The sequence below is a fragment of the Myripristis murdjan genome, chromosome 17 (assembly GCF_902150065.1).
Source record: "Myripristis murdjan chromosome 17, fMyrMur1.1, whole genome shotgun sequence".
Lineage (NCBI taxonomy): Eukaryota > Metazoa > Chordata > Actinopteri > Holocentriformes > Holocentridae > Myripristis > Myripristis murdjan.
The window spans coordinates 4,271,545-4,288,731 of NC_043996.1; the positions used below are offsets into that span (position 1 = coordinate 4,271,545).

Genomic DNA, 17,187 nt, shown 5'->3' on the forward strand with positions numbered 1-17,187 from the left:
ACTGATGAAAAGACAAAAAAGCACTGTGACTGATATGGAAATGATTTCCTGTGAATATTAATAGAATAAAAGCGAGACATAATACAAAAAGTGTTTGAGGTTTTGTCCATATTGATGGGATAGCAGGGCTGTTTTGATTTTCCTACTCGTGCCTGCTGCCTTACCGTAAGGTGGACTAATGACAATCATCTTGTTCTCTTTCATAAAAATCCGTTCCAAAAAAAGGACATTGATCTCAAATCTTATCAACATTAAGACATTTGATATCAGAAATATATCAAGAAATATTTTAAAACAAGCAGGCATCCTAGTTCAACATAAAAGTACAGCAAAGCCATTAATCTCATAAAGAAATATTAGAGGAATATTATAGTGATACCATATGAGATTAAAAAACAAAAACAGTATACAATAAAGTCACTATAAAGTCAGTAGTGCATACTACAAACACAGTATAGGCCCCTATGGGAATATTGTCATGTTTTTTTTTTTTTCATGTTATTTGTTCATGTTTCTCAAATCAGGGATTTTCAGAGTAGCTGCCACAGTTTCACACTGACCAACAGACTGAAAGTGGTAAGATTAAAACACAATCATACATTCACACAATCACGTTATCACTCATACCACCGCGCTCATATCACGACTTATTTTTATGTGTCATAATAATTCCTAGTGCAGTGACTTATACTGAAAATGAATTCTTCCCCATTTTGCCGAGGACCCCTTTGGTAAATTTTTCACATGAAGCTGGGTTGCAGTCCAGTATTGGTTTCCTCTTGCACAGTACATACTAATGCTTCAGCACACTGTGTGTATTTACTTAACAGGAAAAACTGGCTTAGCATCAGCTGAAAAGTTACAAAGTGCACCACAGAAAACTCCAGATACACTGGATCCCCAGTCAGACTGCTGCCAAACTCCTCCTTTAACCCTTTGAAACCTGAGCACACTCACCTGATGTCCCTCCGAAACATATGACAAAGGCATTGAGCAATGGAACAAGAGATGGCCCCAGAAATGAGCAAGAAAAATAGCAAAAAAATTGCCAACAAAAAAAAGGCCAGAAAATTTGTATTTATTTATTTATTTAGTTATTCTTTCTTTCTTTCTTTCTTGCTTTCTCCCGACGTCCACCATGGTTTCAAAGGGTTAAAAAATGGCGCAGTAAACAGAGAGCTGATTCCCAAATAAACCATCACAACAGATTTAAACTAAATAGATGATCTAATGATTGATATCTGTCACACAGTGATATGCTGCATAATCAGATTGCAGCCTCCAAAAAAATAGATCACTTATAAATAGGCCAGTCTTCCCATTGGATTTTCAGCCCAGAGTTGAGAATAGCTGTTAGCCTCATAACCCTGTTCAGACTGAGACAGTCCATACTGCAGCAGTACAGTGAAACACATCAGTCTAGCCAAATGGGGAACTGTTACTTCACCCATTTGACCTGCAGGTTTTGTTCTGGCTGTGCAAAAACACACTCATGAACGCAGAAATTCAAATTCACATACATAATATTTTTTAAAGAATATGCTTGGAGATGTACAATAGATGGCATTTGAGCATCCAAAACTATAGTATCTCAAAATATCTGTCCAGTCTTCACGTAAAAGTATATTTTTGGCAAATGTTATATATTTTACAACATATTTCAAATATATTTTTATGTGCACATGGAATGTAGGTGTTGTTCGTGAACGCTCTGTGCTCTTTCAACTCACAGACACACCTGAAACAGATATTTTTCCTCTCCTGACCTCACCATGAGAGGAAAAGCTCTGAAAGACATCACTTTGCTGCTCTCTAAAGGTAAATATTAACCATTACAAGGCAGCAGGCTCTTATCCTATCAAATTGATTTGAGAAAAAAAATCATAAAGGACTGCTAATTTCCCCATCCTGTCATTTTTGTCTCTTTTGTCACTGCATACTTTTTAATTTAGTCACTGTTGTACTCTGTTCCTGTTTTTCCTAGTGGACTGAACTGAAGTAAGCCTGACTAAGCCATCATATAGACTGTGGTCCTGTGGCTACAAAGGGTATATCATTTATAAAGTAGGCATGATGCTATCACTTGGAAGTCTTTAATATTTCTTGTAATAACCGTCAAAGAGCATTAATAATAAATGAAACTTGACCCAGTATCTGAAGCATGGGCTTTCTATATTGGATTTTCTGCCACCTAAAGCACTTCTAATTCCATTTAGAGTAACTGAGAGGCTGCTGTTAGACTTTTCCACACCAGAAACACAGAAAATCCCTGCATATCAGCTGTAACGCATATGCCTCATTCTTGTCATTCTTATATTTCCACTTAAAGGGACAGTTCAAGATTTCACCTCCCCCCCAGCTGTTCTGTAGCACAGTAGTGGTGCTATCTTCCTCTCATTGTTACTGAGTGCTGGATACTGGCTGGATGCTCCAAATGCTAACTGTTAGCCTCCTGCCATTGAGCTGGACTTCCCCCCAGCACTCAGTAACAATGAGAGGAAGATAGCACCACTACTGTCCTAAATAACAGCTGGGAGGGAGGTGAAATAATATCACATTTTTCAGAACGGGTGAACTATCCCTTTAAATTTGCAATATTTTGACTAAGCAAGCTTTTGAATGTAAAAATACACCCGTGTTATAGGTCTACATCATTAATTGGGGCAGCAACAGAGACAGTGATCCTGAAAATTAAGAAGAAAATAACAAGTGTCTCCTTTAATAAAGAACTCCCAGAGCCAGTGCTATACTGCACATTCACATCAGCACCAGTGTTCAAAGGATTTAGGTTACAAGGCCAGGAAGACTCTTAACAGCCGCCATCTCCATAGCCCGTCATTCGCCCATCATTCTAATTCTGACAAAGCAACACTGAGGATGGTTTTGCGCCAGCAGCCACAGGCTAGCACGCTCGGAAAAGCTCCCTCATTAAATAAGGCTCTTGAAGCTCTAAACTGTTTTCAAATCTCCATCTTATATCCTTGAGCAGCCTGTTTAAGCCAACAAAAGTGTGAACTCAACCAAGCAGCTGAACTGGTTTTCACACTTTCATTTAGCTTGTGTGCTTAGTTCCTGCCTTTTCAATAGTTCAGTGTACGTTAAAAGCTGATGTCCTGGTCAATCAAATGTGGACAGATAATACAAACCCTTGGCTTATTAATTTAGGTGAGTTTTACGGTTACAGTTAGGATTAGGTTATGGTTAGGTGTTAGGAACAAAACAATCAGTATCTCACACGTGCCCCGTCTCCAATTTTGGTAGTACAGGCAGCTTGCAAGGTGAGTTTTGGAGAGAAAAGGCACTGGCCCATCTCCATGACTTACACTATATTACCAAAAGTATTCGCTCACCCGCCTTTACTCATACTATGAACTGAAGTGCCATCCCATTCCTAACCCATAGAGTTCAATATGATGTCGGTCCACCTTTTGCAGCTATTACAGCTTCAACTCTTCTGGGAAGACTGTCCACAAGGTTGAGGAGAGTGTTTATAGGAATTTTTGACCATTCTTCCAAAAGCGCATTGGTGAGGTCACACACTGATGTTGGTCGAGAAGGCCTGGCTCTCAGTCTCCGCTCTAATTCATCCCAAAGGTGTTCTATCGGGTTCAGGTTAGGACTCTGTGCAGGCCAGTCAAGTTCATCCACACCAGACTCTGTCATCCATGTCTTTATGGACCTTGCTTTGTGCACTGGTGCACAGTCATGTTGGAAGAGGAAGGGGCCCGCTCCAAACTGTTCCCACAAGGTTGGGAGCATGGAATTGTCCAAAATGTTTTGGTATCCTGAAGCATTCAAAGTTCCTTTCACTGGAACTAAGGGGCCAAACCCAGCTCCTGAAAAACAACCCCACACCATAATTCCCCCTCCACCAAATTTCACAGTCGGCACAATGCAGTCTGAAATGTACCGTTCTCCTGGCAACCTCCAAACCCAGACTCGTCCATCAGATTGCCAGATGGAAAAGCGTGATTCATCACTCCAGAGAACGCGTCTCCACTGCTCTAGAGGCCAGTGGCGGCGTGCTTTACACCATTGCATCCGACGCTTTGCATTGCACTTGGTGATGTGTGGCTTGGCTGCAGCTGCTCGGCCATGGAAACCCATTCCATGAAGCTCTCTGCGTACTGTACTTGGGCTAATCTGAAGGTCACATGAAGTTTGTAGCTCTGTAGCAATTGACTGTGCAGAAAGTCGGCGACCTCTTTGCACTATGCGCTTCAGCATCCGCTGACCCCTCTCCGTCACTTTACGTGGCCTACCACTTCGTGGCTGAGTTGCTGTTGTTCCCAAACGCTTCCATTTTGTTATAATAGAGCTGACAGTTGACTGTGGAATATTTAGGAGCGAGGAAATTTCACGACTGGATTTGTTGCACAGGTGGCATCCTATGACAGTTCCACGCTGGAATTCACTGAGCTCCTGAGAGCGGCCCATTCTTTCACAAATGTCTTGTTTCACAGTCTGCATGCCTGAGTGCTTGATTTTATACACCTGTGGCCAGGCCAAGTGATTAGGACACCTGATTCTGATCATTTGAATGGGTGAGCGAATACTTTTGGTAATATAGTGTATCTGCCACAACCCTGAAGAACAGCACGCCTCGACACACTAATGGTTCCAAGTTAATGTGAAACCATGTGGCAGCCTCTGATGCCCGGGACTGGGTGTCAGGAGCTGTCCAGCCTCATGGAATCACCTCGTCCTCTTAGTCTTTACATGTTGCAACAAACTGGGGCCCTAAGTCAGATCAGCTGCACATATTGTTGGTAGTTATATGGGGTTGTTAGGGAAATAGGGCTTGTGGTGAGAGTTCTGTGTGGATCACAAAACCCTGCAAGCCCTCTCCTGCATTCCCAACACTATCGCCCAGGTCAGTGACTGTTGGTTGTTAGTAATTTATTATTAGGGGAACTAAGAAGGAAGAGCTGCTCTCCCTCATGCTCAGCACTCCAGTTTAAGGTTCTGGTCAAGTTGTGTTGAGAATTTGTTATTTTAATCTTATTATAAATAATTAAGTTTAGGGTTTAAGTTTGTCTCAGTCTTGTTTAAGAATTATTCAAGGTCTGAGTTTGGTTAAGGTTATGGTTCAAGTCTAAAATTCCACTGTACAAGGGTTACAGTTAAGTTGAGGCTGGTTTTGGCCAAGTTTAAAAATGATTTAAGATTTAGGTTTGTTTAAGATTAGTGCCAGGTTATGGTTAGGGTCTAATATATTATTGCAATCTTATTTTGAAATGGTTAGGGTCATGATAAGGGTTAGGCCTAAAGGTTATGGCTTAGAATCAGGAGAAGCTGTAGAAAATGAATACAAGTTAATGCAATGCCCCACAAATACAGTAAAACCAACATGTGTGCATGTGTGACATTTTTTGATTAAAATGATTTGTCCACCTTTGACCGGGGGCGGGTGACGTGGTATTATTATAATATACTGGGGTGGGCGGGCAAGAAGAGCATTTGATGCCTTCCATGGCTGTCGGATATATTGAAGTTCTGATTTGAACACACTTTAAAAACCCAACAAAGTGGTGGGCACTGCCTTCAGGAGTGATGAAAAACTACAGTGACATATTTAAGATGGCTAAATAAATAACGCAGAACGTGTTACAGTTTCATAGAGTACTCATGTAGTTTTATAAGTTAATTAAATACAACTTTAAAATAGATTTCAGACGATTACTTCTTGATCTTTGCTCTCTAATGTAATGATGAGAACTAAACGATCTTATTTGTACTATAGCTAAGGTATGGTAAGCACCACGTCTTCATGTCAAATCGACTCCAATCTATTTCTCGGCAATGTCAGGGTGAATTTTAAAGTTTCCGAGGTGCCATTGAAGGCAGCATGTTGTAGCGTGGCGAGGGCGGGCCGTGTGACGTAGCGCTGTGGCTCTGAGGCTGTTTATTGTTCCTTCCTCAGCACCGACCGAGAAAAACAGGCTAGCAGACAGCGAACAAGCTTTCCCCAACGGTTCACAGTCGGTTTAACGAAGGTGTAGCGGCCGAGACAGGTGACCACACCAAACAGGGGCCATGGCGTATGCGTACCTCTTCAAATACATCATCATCGGAGACACGGGTAAGCGGCGGCTATTAGCTCGTGACAGCCTGGCAGCCAGTTAGCGCTCGCTCGGCTGTTAGCTAGCTTCCACGGTTGCTAGCGGTCTATTTCCGCAGTGTTGGATAGTCCAATGACGTGGTAAAAGCACAGACGCAAGGGGTGGGATGACAGCTTCAATTCTCCCTTGCGAACCTCTTTTGATAACATATCACATACACTGACAGTGCTGTAAAATAGCACCCAGACATGTCGCCCGCACGTATTTATGTGCTATATTAGCGTGCCTCACTAGCAACTGTTGACACCACCAGATATATGTTGGGCCTTTTGTCTGCTTGCGTCGAGGGTGGGGGTGTTAGCCACATGCTAACTAGCCCCGCTAACTCATTAGCCAGCGTTTGCTGTTTCCCTCACTTATTACCCACCTAGCTGTCCGCCGCAGTAAACACGACGCTTCAGCAGGTCTAATCACATGAAACCGATCATCACAAGAACCCCTCTTATGTCCTGGATGTTTTATGAAATTACACAATGTACGCTAGCTTGGGGTTGCAGAAGGCCACAGCGTCAAGCTAAAGCCTCAAGTATTCCCCGAAATGGCGTAGAACAGTTGGGATTTCTGAGCAAATTTCTGATGCATAAACTGGACAGATCGTCGCTGTTCGTGGACTGTGTTTCTCACAGTCCTGGATTGTGGGCATGTTAATCGTCCGCAGTGTGTCAGATCAACGAAAGGGCGCTTAATGTCATTTGTTTACTCAGTCCGAGAGCTATTCTGTTGAGGGGCCTGCTCAGCTAGCTTACTATGTGGCAGCAGGTGCATTTCTAATACTGCTGAAATACAGAAATGTAGCATCAGCATTACTGAAACTGACAGGCTTTGGACTTGAAACGGAGGGTTATGTGTTAGGATCATTTGGTACCGGCAGCCAAACAAACATTTAGTCCAATCAGTAGGTCACCTGACATAAACAGGGAATGTCACTCTAGAATAATCCAGTGAAAATAAAATAACATCAAGATGTGCATCATTTACACTGGTTACAGAAAGCAGAAGCCCTAAGCAAGAAACAGTTTTAATTTGAAGCCAGTCAAATGGCATGCAGAATCAAAAGATGGGAAACATGCAGCATGTTTCACATTAGGGCTGCACGACATGGACAAAATTTCATACCTCGATATTCATGCCAAACATCTCGATAGCAATATGGTTTATCAATATGGCTGTGGGGTTTGCACTTATTTGAAATTGTAAGTGTACCAACAGTGAAAATTAAACCATCAAAAAACAGCATAATAATACCAAATTGATGTAGAAAATGCAGTTACTTCACTAAGTATTTTGTTGATCAGAACAGACCAATCAGTGTCATCAGCTAACCCTAACCCTGCATTTGATATTGTCCATATCGTTGCCTTTTGAGATAATATCTCGCCTGTTCATATCTAGATAATGAAGTGATAATGATATATCATTCAGCCCCATTTCACATTTGAATTTTTATGATATGGTGGGCTGTGAGTTCACCACAGTGTTGCGAAACAGGCTCATGACTTGTGGTGTCATGGTTCCTCTTGTTTATCTCCAGATGCTAGTGCTGAGAAGAGCGGCTGCCAAGATCCAGGCTTGGTTACAGGCACCCATACTCTAGAAATATCTCCCCTGTCCATGACACCCTGACCTAGCACGGGTTATTTTTCTAATCAGTGCTTCTCCAGCTGGGGTCTAGGGACCACCAGCAAATTGAGTCGTAATTTAAGTTCACCACACTTTTCTCTGCTGGAAATGATCCCAATAAGAGTGCTGTTAATTCTCCAATTGCGTTGTCAACAGTTCTACATTGTATTTAGTTTCCTGAGTCAAAAATCTTCAAAATGGGAGTCTATTTCAGGGTCTTTGTCATGAAAACATTTGAAAATCTCCTTTCCTAAGTGAATATTAGGAAAATCATATCCTATCCTAATCCTAGTTGCTGTTTTTTTTTTTTTTTTGTGGTCTTAAAAGCTGTTGTGCATTCTCAGAAAATCTTCAGCCCTCCTCGCTCATGCACAGCCCTTTCCACAAGCATCCTTTGGAGGCCAAACTAGCTGTTGGCAGGCGTGTGAATGACCTGTGTGGTTGAAGGGCTGAAATTAGCGTGGTGCTGTCGTTTTGTATTCTACATGGAGCATGAGTCGGTTTAGCTGGAGGCTGTTTGCTTACGGTGGATCATATGATCTGCCTTTGTCCACACACAGACAGTTAAACTACTCTAATATACGTATAAAGAGTACACTCACACAAATGATTTCAGGTAGGAAACTAGGCAATGCTACTTAAATAATTATAAAACATGTTGACCTTGGTTATGACTGTTAGCGATAAGGGGTTGGTGTTGGTAATTAAATGTATTTTGTGGGTTTACCTGACTAATTGGTTGCCATGGGCATTGGTGAGACTCACATTTCCTCTCAAATTCTGGTAGATGTTTAGCTTATTCTTTAATTTGGTGAGCAAGTTATTCCTCCTACCTGCTGACTAATATCTTATATTTTGTCAGTAAGAACAAAGAAGGGATATTATGTGGATGGAGATGACTTTTTTTTTTTTAAGGAGAAAGCAAAGTGGGTGACATGCAGGAACCTTTTTGAGGCAGTTGAGGTTGCCTTCAGCAGAGATGGGGATGAGCAAATAGGACAGAATTTATATGGATAACCCACTTATGAGAAAGAACAATAAATTTCAGCTGTGCCATTACAAGGTGTCTGCAGGTCCCTTTAAAGTCTTACAGTCTTTAATATTAGGCCATAAAAGTCAATAAATAGTCTTCAATTTAAATGTATGAGGTCTTAATTGTACTGTAGATGATCCCAAATTCAATTTGTAGTCAGAGTACCTGTCATACTGAAGTGCAGAGAGAAATGAAAGACAGTCAGCATACTTACCTGTTACACGTCATACATATCTGTAATACAGATATGTATGAAATGATATGTATGAAATGCTTTATACAGTATAAAGCATTTCATACATATCTGTCTTTAAAAATGTCTAAAAAACACTACATTTGACTGTGATACCTGTAAACAGCCTGCATTAACTTTACATGCATCAGAATTGTGTTGGGCCTAATTTTATCTTGTCATGACTCATTTCACAGTCTGTGGGAATCAACCCTTGTAGGAATAGCATCTGTCAGATCCTGACCTCCTCCTCCTGCAGACTGATGGGGATTCACTGCTTGTTATCTAAGGGACTCAGTCCTCCTATTCTTATCTTTCCTTCTTTATCAAGAAGGCTAGTCTTGGCCTACAGTAGGCCCACATATTCCAGCTGGGTGTGTCCAGTTTGAGTCACAATTTGTCAAAGCAAATCACTCTAGATCAGCAGCTTGGCCGCTGTCATGCTCTATTCAAAGAAAATCACTGTTCTGCCATTTCTGTCTAATAGTTAATGTTGTTGGTGTTCCCTCCATCCCCCTCCAGGTCATAGGCCAAGCTGTACCTGCATCCTGACACCTGTCAGCCACTCACCTATCAGAGAAGACAATCCCAAACCATCCTAACTTCTAGCAGGACTAGATAGTAGAAAGCAGTGGGGCATCCATTGTTTGGTGCAGAGTTAGATCTGTGATTTTCATCACTGATTAACTTAAAGAAAATGACCTGGCCAGTGCCTACATCTTGCAGGATTTTCCCCCCATTGTGAAAAGAGTTTTTTTTTTTTTTTTTTTTAATTGCTGGACACATTTTTTTTTCCTGAACTGTATTAGTGTTTGGCTTCTTATAATCTTGTCAGCTTTTATTTATTTATTTTATTTGTGTTTCATTGTTAAAAGAATGTTGTAATAGCATTTTGAAAAGTGTTACACAACATCTTGTCCCCAACATATACTTATGGTGCACAACCTCAAACCAGATGATTCACTAGATCCTAATGCCAAATAGTGTCCTTGATTACTATGTAACCAAGTTAGTATGGCAGAAAAGTAGTTTCCTGGCATATTCCTATCCATGTCAGTGTCCTATTGTCATCTGGCTGGTTAACTTAGAGTAGTTATTACAGTGGCACAGCATGGTGAAGCTCCTTCCATCTGGTGCTTGAGGCTGACACAAGCAAATGATCACTTTTAAGATTTTTTTTAACAGTAGCTCAGAGTCTAAATTTGTCACTGGCAGTTAGTGAAATGGAAAATTCAGCTTAAAACAGAACTGTCATTCGGTCTTCCATTCACCATCGCTGGAGCAGCTCCAGGCTTTGTCTCTTGACATTAGGAGAGACTTCGCTATCTCACTTCGAGCTGTGCCTGAGAGTTGTTGAGGTAACATAATTATTGATTGAACTGTTCAGGTTCATAGAAAGAAAGGGAAAAAATCCTGGAGAATTGTGTTTCAGGATGGATTTTCATTTTAGCCAATGGCCCTCGGCCAGCCTGTCCAGAGGTCTGGCTGGCAGAATGACAGCCTCATCCCGCGAAGAAAATTATAACCTCTGAACACGTTTAAATATCCAGAAATAGACTCTCTCGCTGTGCCATAGAGTGCTGCTAATAGGGTTGTAAAATATCAGAAACTTTCCACTTTGGGGAGTTTTTAGCTCAATCACTTTGGGAATTTAGAGGTAATTTTTAGATTAATGAAAGCTACAGACAGTAGCGGTTTTAGGCATGGACGAAGCGGGCAGCCGCCCGGGGCGTCATTTTTTCATGTCACGTGGGGGGCGGCACAGCGCAAAAAAAAAAAGAAAAAAAAAAATCAGCGCTGCAAAGCAGTTTTCTATTATCTGCGCAGGACTAGTAACACGGAAGGGTGCAAGGCAGTTATTTCACCTAGGGCGGCAACATGGGCAGAACCACCAGTGGCTACAGGAATTTAAGTTGTTGAAGTTGTTTTGGAAAACAGATATTTATCTTACCTGGATATCATAGCATCTCACTACTGGATAAAACTTACTGCGTTAGCTCCTCAGCAAATATAATATGTACATTTAGCCAAAACAACTATATATTATTTCACAATGAATATATCACACATATTAAGAATAATTGGTCAGGCACCTTGTAGTCTACCACTCTCTATTCAGAAAAGGTTGATGACATAATGAAAAACACTGCATACGTAAGCTTGATGTATTTTCTTTCTAGTTTCTGGCTTCATTCTGCTGTGATGCTGCAGTGACTCCTGTCCTGAGGCTTGTGCTTTAGGACTAAATGCTTGTCCTGGTTGAACTGGAGAAGTTAGATTACATGGCCTCTGTTAACCTGTCTTGCATTTTTTTCTTCAGTAATTTTGTTTCTTTGCAGTTAGAATGGTTGGAATGTAGCACAATTCCAGACAGCACTGAGAGATTTGCTTGTTTTTTCCCCTCTTAGAAATGACGGTGAAAACATTTCTGCTCTCACCAGAGGAACACCCTGCTTCAAACTGGTTCCCAGTCAGTCGCTCAGCAACTAGAGCATGCTGTGAGAAACTTGGTCAGTGTGGCGTTCTGTTGTCAGCCAATGGGAGACACTCTGATTGTACCAATGTAGTGGTCTGCAGCAACAGTGTTCTGAACAGTATTTTTTGTTGCTCTGATACTGCCGTTGAAAGCATTATCTTGTTCTGATGAGTCAGTACTTAGCAAGCCTTAATTAGATTGCATTGATTGAAAATGAACCCAAATAAAAAAACAACCATAAACCACAATGATGCTCTCCAAGCATCGTGTTTTAACCTTTTCAAATAGAAATTGTCGAGAACTCAGGAACTTTGACTTGCTGTAATCAATTTGGTGTTTGCCAGCCTTGACTATTATTCATGAAACTAAATACTGAAGTGTGGAAACATGGAAGTGCAGAAGTCTGATTGAGTGGCGACAGTTGATGACTGCAAAAAGTTTGGCCATGGACAGCTTTTGTCAGCTGTCAAGTTTGTTGAACGCACGTCCACACATCGGCCCAGGAAAAAAAACGGATATTTCTGGTAACATTTATTTATACAGAAACAATCTAGCATTTTTTAAGGAAATTGCCTTTAAGTTCAGGAAAAGGGAATTCCTTTCTTTAGATTCCCTGACTGCTTATAATCAAATGGGGAAACTAGTACATTTCATTAGAGAGAGACTCACACCCCACCCCCACTTATTTTTTGCTCTGTTGTGTTGTGCGGTCCTATCCCTGATATGATATCCATAATTCATTAGGATAAATTATAAGAATAATTGAGACAGTACCTAGGGCAAAGCTGGAGTCTGGTGTGTACCAAACAGTGAACTGGTAGCAGCTGGCTGCTGCTGTCTGGCAGACGGCTAAACCACATTATGCAGATCTAGGACTAATGATACCGTATTATGTTCAAGTAATATGCACATTATGTAGAGATTTGTATGAAAAATTGTGTAAGAACAGGATCTAATGATCTAATAATGTCAGTTTTTCCTAAATTAGTTTGAAGCAGTGGAGTGACAGTAAAGATGGGGTGGAGAAGTTATGATATTCTACAGTAAGCATGACTCAAAACCCACAGTATCACAAAGATACAAATAGGGTACTTTTATTGATGGCATGAACTGTCCTCCAGGCAAGTGTCACCACTTCCCTGGTCACAATAACTGCTTTAAGTGATATAAATGAAACATGAGTAGTATATAGATTATCTCATCTTGTTTGTGGTCTCTCCACAACAGCAAAATGGCTTGTATCCCTACTAATTTCATTTGGGTGGATAATTATGGATGACTTGAAAATGATGGATAGTCAAGGTTATCTTTAAAGCCTGTGGACATTGTTTGTACAATATTTAACTTGTTGTGAAGTATTGGCTATTAGGGATGAACGAGATGGTAAAAAAAACAATTATATTGCGATTCATTTGACAGATGTTGTGATATCATTCACATTTTTTGAAGGAATGATTTTTTTCGTGTTGTGATCTTTCATTTTTAACTGAAAAAGCTATTAAAACGGTTATGATAATATTTTTGCTATTTTGTACTTGCTATGCTTTTGTATTTGCTATTGTATTTTTTTTTCATTCTTGCCCACTATGAGGGTTCAAATCAGAGGGTGTCATTTTCAATAATTTGCCACACAGTTTTACCTGTATCAAAAATTGCAGCTCCTGGCTGACTTAAGATATTGCACTTGGCCATAGTGTGATTTCAGTAATATCTTGATTAATTGTTCAGCTCCAATGGCTACACACCCATATAACTGTGAATTGTATGGAATTGTGTTTTGAAAGTAGCTGGACATCTTCAGTTCATGACTGACGGTAACCACGGATTTAATTTTTTCTTTGTCGTGTCTGTCTCTCTAGTAGGCTAGTGTGTCCAGTAGGGCTTATTTGGTTGGCTGAACAGGCTAAGCTAGTAGAAGCCATCAGAAATGCTAAGTTGGCCTCTGGTCATCATATGGCTTGACTTATAAAGATCAACACTGCTGACCACTTTGCTCACTAGCTGCTGTATTGTCCATGTAAAGTGGACTGATTGTTGAAATCAATGGATTTCTTATGTTGTTTATGACTGCTCTTTGTTCCTACCTGTCAGTGTGTTTTGCTTTGCCTAACAGTCAGTCACATATAGCCACTGCTGTGGAAGGCTGGGTTTGTGCCCAACTTTCAACTTTCAACTTTATTTGTTATATGTCCCCAAAGGGGCAATTTGTTTTGCAGCATGACAAACACACAGACAGACAACACACACCCGAGTACAGTGGTACAGTGGTCAGTCACCATAGCAGGCACCGCCTAGATACAGCAGCAGGTCAGTAAATAGCAATACAGTTGATAAACAGGAATACAGTTGATAAACAGGAGTTTATAGTGGGTGCTGATGTAGTTTGATATTTTAAGGGGACAGTGATTACATGCTTTGTCTAGGAAAGAGCTAAGCACACTGCAGGTTTATGCACTGAAATGTTTTGTTGTTTATTTTTAATAGACCCTTTTCACAGCACCTGTTTTAAACGTGGCATAGTAAACAGGTGTTACTAACGACATGAATGACGATTCTGTTCCATGTAGGTCTAACAGAGCCAGGGTCCTGCTATTGTTCAGGCTGGTTCACTGGAAAGACTCTGCTACACTTACACTGAACCTTAATTAATGTCACCAGTAACACCTGTGTTTATATATCTAAATGAAATGCTATGAAAAAGTCCTGTTAACCGCTGTATTTTCAGGACAACATTTTGAGCTCTTTTTCAAACACTGGTGGTCTCTGGGAGATGTCCAGTGCAAGCGGTCTACAAGATCCGCTCAACATTCATTTTTAAGGGATGGCAAAACTTAATTCACTCAGTTCCTCTAGCCAGATTTTCAGCCACATTTCAGCCTGGATGTGAGCAGCTGACTTTCAGGCTACTGCTGTAACTGAGCAGCGCTGCATCTCACTGGCCTGCAGGACACTTGAGAAAGTCAATTTCACCAGCCATGTAGTTAATGAATGTAAAGAACCTAAAAGTAACAATAGTGTCCTTCCCAATTTAGCCTATGGATGAAGCTGCATTCTTTTGAAAGGCTGCAATGTTGTTATTGACTTGCAGCCTCAAAGTCATGTTTTAAGAAAAATAATAGTGTGTAATTTTTTAAGATTCCAGTGAGTCAGTTTTAACTTGAGTTAGGTTTTGCTGCTAAAGAAATTGGCCATGGTCTTACTGATTTAGTGTCTGAAATCTTACTGCATTTGTCGCTGTTCTGATGAGTCAGTTGACCAGTCAGCCTGTTTGTTTTCTTATAGTCAACCAGGTCATTCCACATTTTTAATTACCTCTGCATGAAGACCTCCCTTGGTAACACATTTCCGCTGAAGGCCCAAAGCAAGAAAGCAACCCTCCTGCATGGCTCTCATCATCACTATTCAAATACCATGCCGTGCTAAGATAGCAGGACTGCGGCTAAAATACAATTTTGCCAGGTTGGACCCCAGGCATCACACTGTTCCCTGTTGGCTAGAAATACAAAGTCATGCTGAGTGTAAATATGTAGATAAGGCTGTAAATGAAATGCCTTAACATTAGGTATATATTAGCGGTGCCCCTGCTGCTAGTAGAAAAGCAGGGCTGGCTTTGTATTATCCTCTGAGCAGGTGTTGACTGCACACACACAGAGTGTGATGGAGGTGATGATGACAGGCTTGTTGTTCCTCCATACATCTGTCCTCCTCATGATCCCTGCATCCATCGCTCCCTCCATCCCCCACCATCATCATCATCATCACACCACCCCCTGCCTAGCAACGCTCCTGCCTGGCGATGGTAACCCTGGGAAACCGAGAAGGAGGAAGGCCGCGTCCCTCTCTGTCACCTCCCCAGATCTCTTTCGGTCTCTCTGTCTCTCGCCTACTTATTTGCGTTATCTCTTTCATGTATCTGTTGCAGCGTGTTCAAAGGTTCTGTTTTAAAAGTCTTTATTAAAACCATTTTCCTTTTTTTTTCATTTTCTTAGATTATTAATTTGAGTTATTAGGTCTCATTTTTTCATCTCTGAATGACACTTTTCCTTGTACTGCATTTTCACTCTTAGATTAATACAGAAAGGGGTAATAGTAAAATATACATCTGTTTTACAAAACGTAGTTCTCTCACATCCTGATGATTTATAGCGCACAGCTTTTCACATTTAGCTCACTGGAAAATCGAGTGGCTTTACCAGCGTTGATTCTTCATCATGGGTTTTACATTTAATTTCAGGTAGCATTCAGATGGGCTTCAAATGTCTTACATTTGGCTTTGTGAAACATGCAGAGAACCTGTCTTCATGTCTTTTCTCTGAACAGCTGGCCACAAAACAAGCACTTTTAAGTTATCTCTATTACTGTTTAGTAAAAACGTACTGCTTTGGTTTCTTTGTGCATTGGTGCTGGCATCAGGCTTACAATTTGCCAGCAGTTAGCCTGCTAACCAGTGGAAAATCTTTCACTTTTCAAGGGTTGAATTGTCCACGGCCTTCTTCCATCTCTCTCCTTGCACTTCGTCACAGTCACTGTTGACATGTGAGGCTAAAATGGCCGTTAAGAGTGCAGCATCTGGTTCCCTCCGTTGTCATGGCAACACCCTCTGACCCAGAGGCTGTCGGGGGAGGTCAGCGTCCTGCTTGACCAGTCACTCTCTTCTCTCGTCTTCTCTTCTCTCCTCTACTCAGATCACAGCTTTATAGTTTAAAAATGCACAAATGTATCTTATTGTCTCCTGCTGCCAACAACATTAACCTTAGGACTTAAGAGAGGACATCCTGTGATGTCACACTTTGGCGACTTTGGCTACAGAGGCTGTGAACAGCTGACTGTGTTTCTGAATGTGTGACTTGACCTTTTCAACACAACTCAAAGGTATTGATCAACTCAATCAATACATTTGACTGAAGAAAAGTATTCCAGTATTTTGCTTAATGTAAAATTGAACGCTAGTAGAGTGTTGGGTTATATAGATTCCTGGATGTTATGCGAGTCCACATGGTGGTGAAATAGCCTCATCAAATGCTTTGTGCTCCCCTGGGCTGCTAATCTACAATACTGGATTTCTGTCTCTCCATTCACTTCCATAGTGCAGCCAAACGGCTCCCAGAATAACACTTTTAGCAAATAAAGGAACCCAAACAAAGCGGATTATGCCAATATAAAATCCAACAAGTCTCGTTACCCATTTTTTTAGGGAATTAAATGGTTCCTATCTTATTTTCCTATTTGCAATGGAAAGTAGATCCGGCAGGTAGCGTCTGGGGAAAGTAATGCATAATGACAGTGCGCCAGGAAGAAATGGCCTGATAGTACTTTCACACATAACTGTTATTACTCGTGAAAAAATGGCTATTAGGACTTATTTTCTATATTGGTATAATCCACTTTTTAGTGTTCATTTATATGTTACAAGTGTTATTTTGGGAGCTTTTTTGCTTTGGAAGTGAATGAAGAGATAGAACTGCAATTTTGTGGATGAGCAGCCAGGGGAGCACAGAGCAGCACCTAATGAGGAGATTTCACCGCCATGTGGACTAACATCCAGGGAACTAGACAACTCAACACACTTAAAATGTCAGATATTTACAGAATAAATTTTTTCCCCATCAACAGCCCACTGAACCGGCCCTAGTCTACACTTTGGCTTACCCATTTCACTTTTTAAAGTCAGGGGGAAGGAGAGCACAAGAAATGTTCTGTGTTT

The 17,187-nt window shown here is 40.9% G+C and overlaps 1 protein-coding gene across 1 annotated transcript in view; it reads left to right on the top strand.

The window, feature by feature from the left end:
* The first annotated feature begins 5,860 nt into the window (after positions 1–5,860).
* The window catches only part of rab2a (RAB2A, member RAS oncogene family), a 28,712-nt gene continuing 17,385 nt past the window's right edge, over positions 5,861–17,187 (top strand). The window contains exon 1 of the mRNA XM_030074239.1: positions 5,861–6,082. Within this exon, the coding sequence (XP_029930099.1) occupies positions 6,037–6,082 (46 nt within the window). The 5' untranslated portion in view covers positions 5,861–6,036. The remainder of the gene's footprint in view (positions 6,083–17,187) is intronic.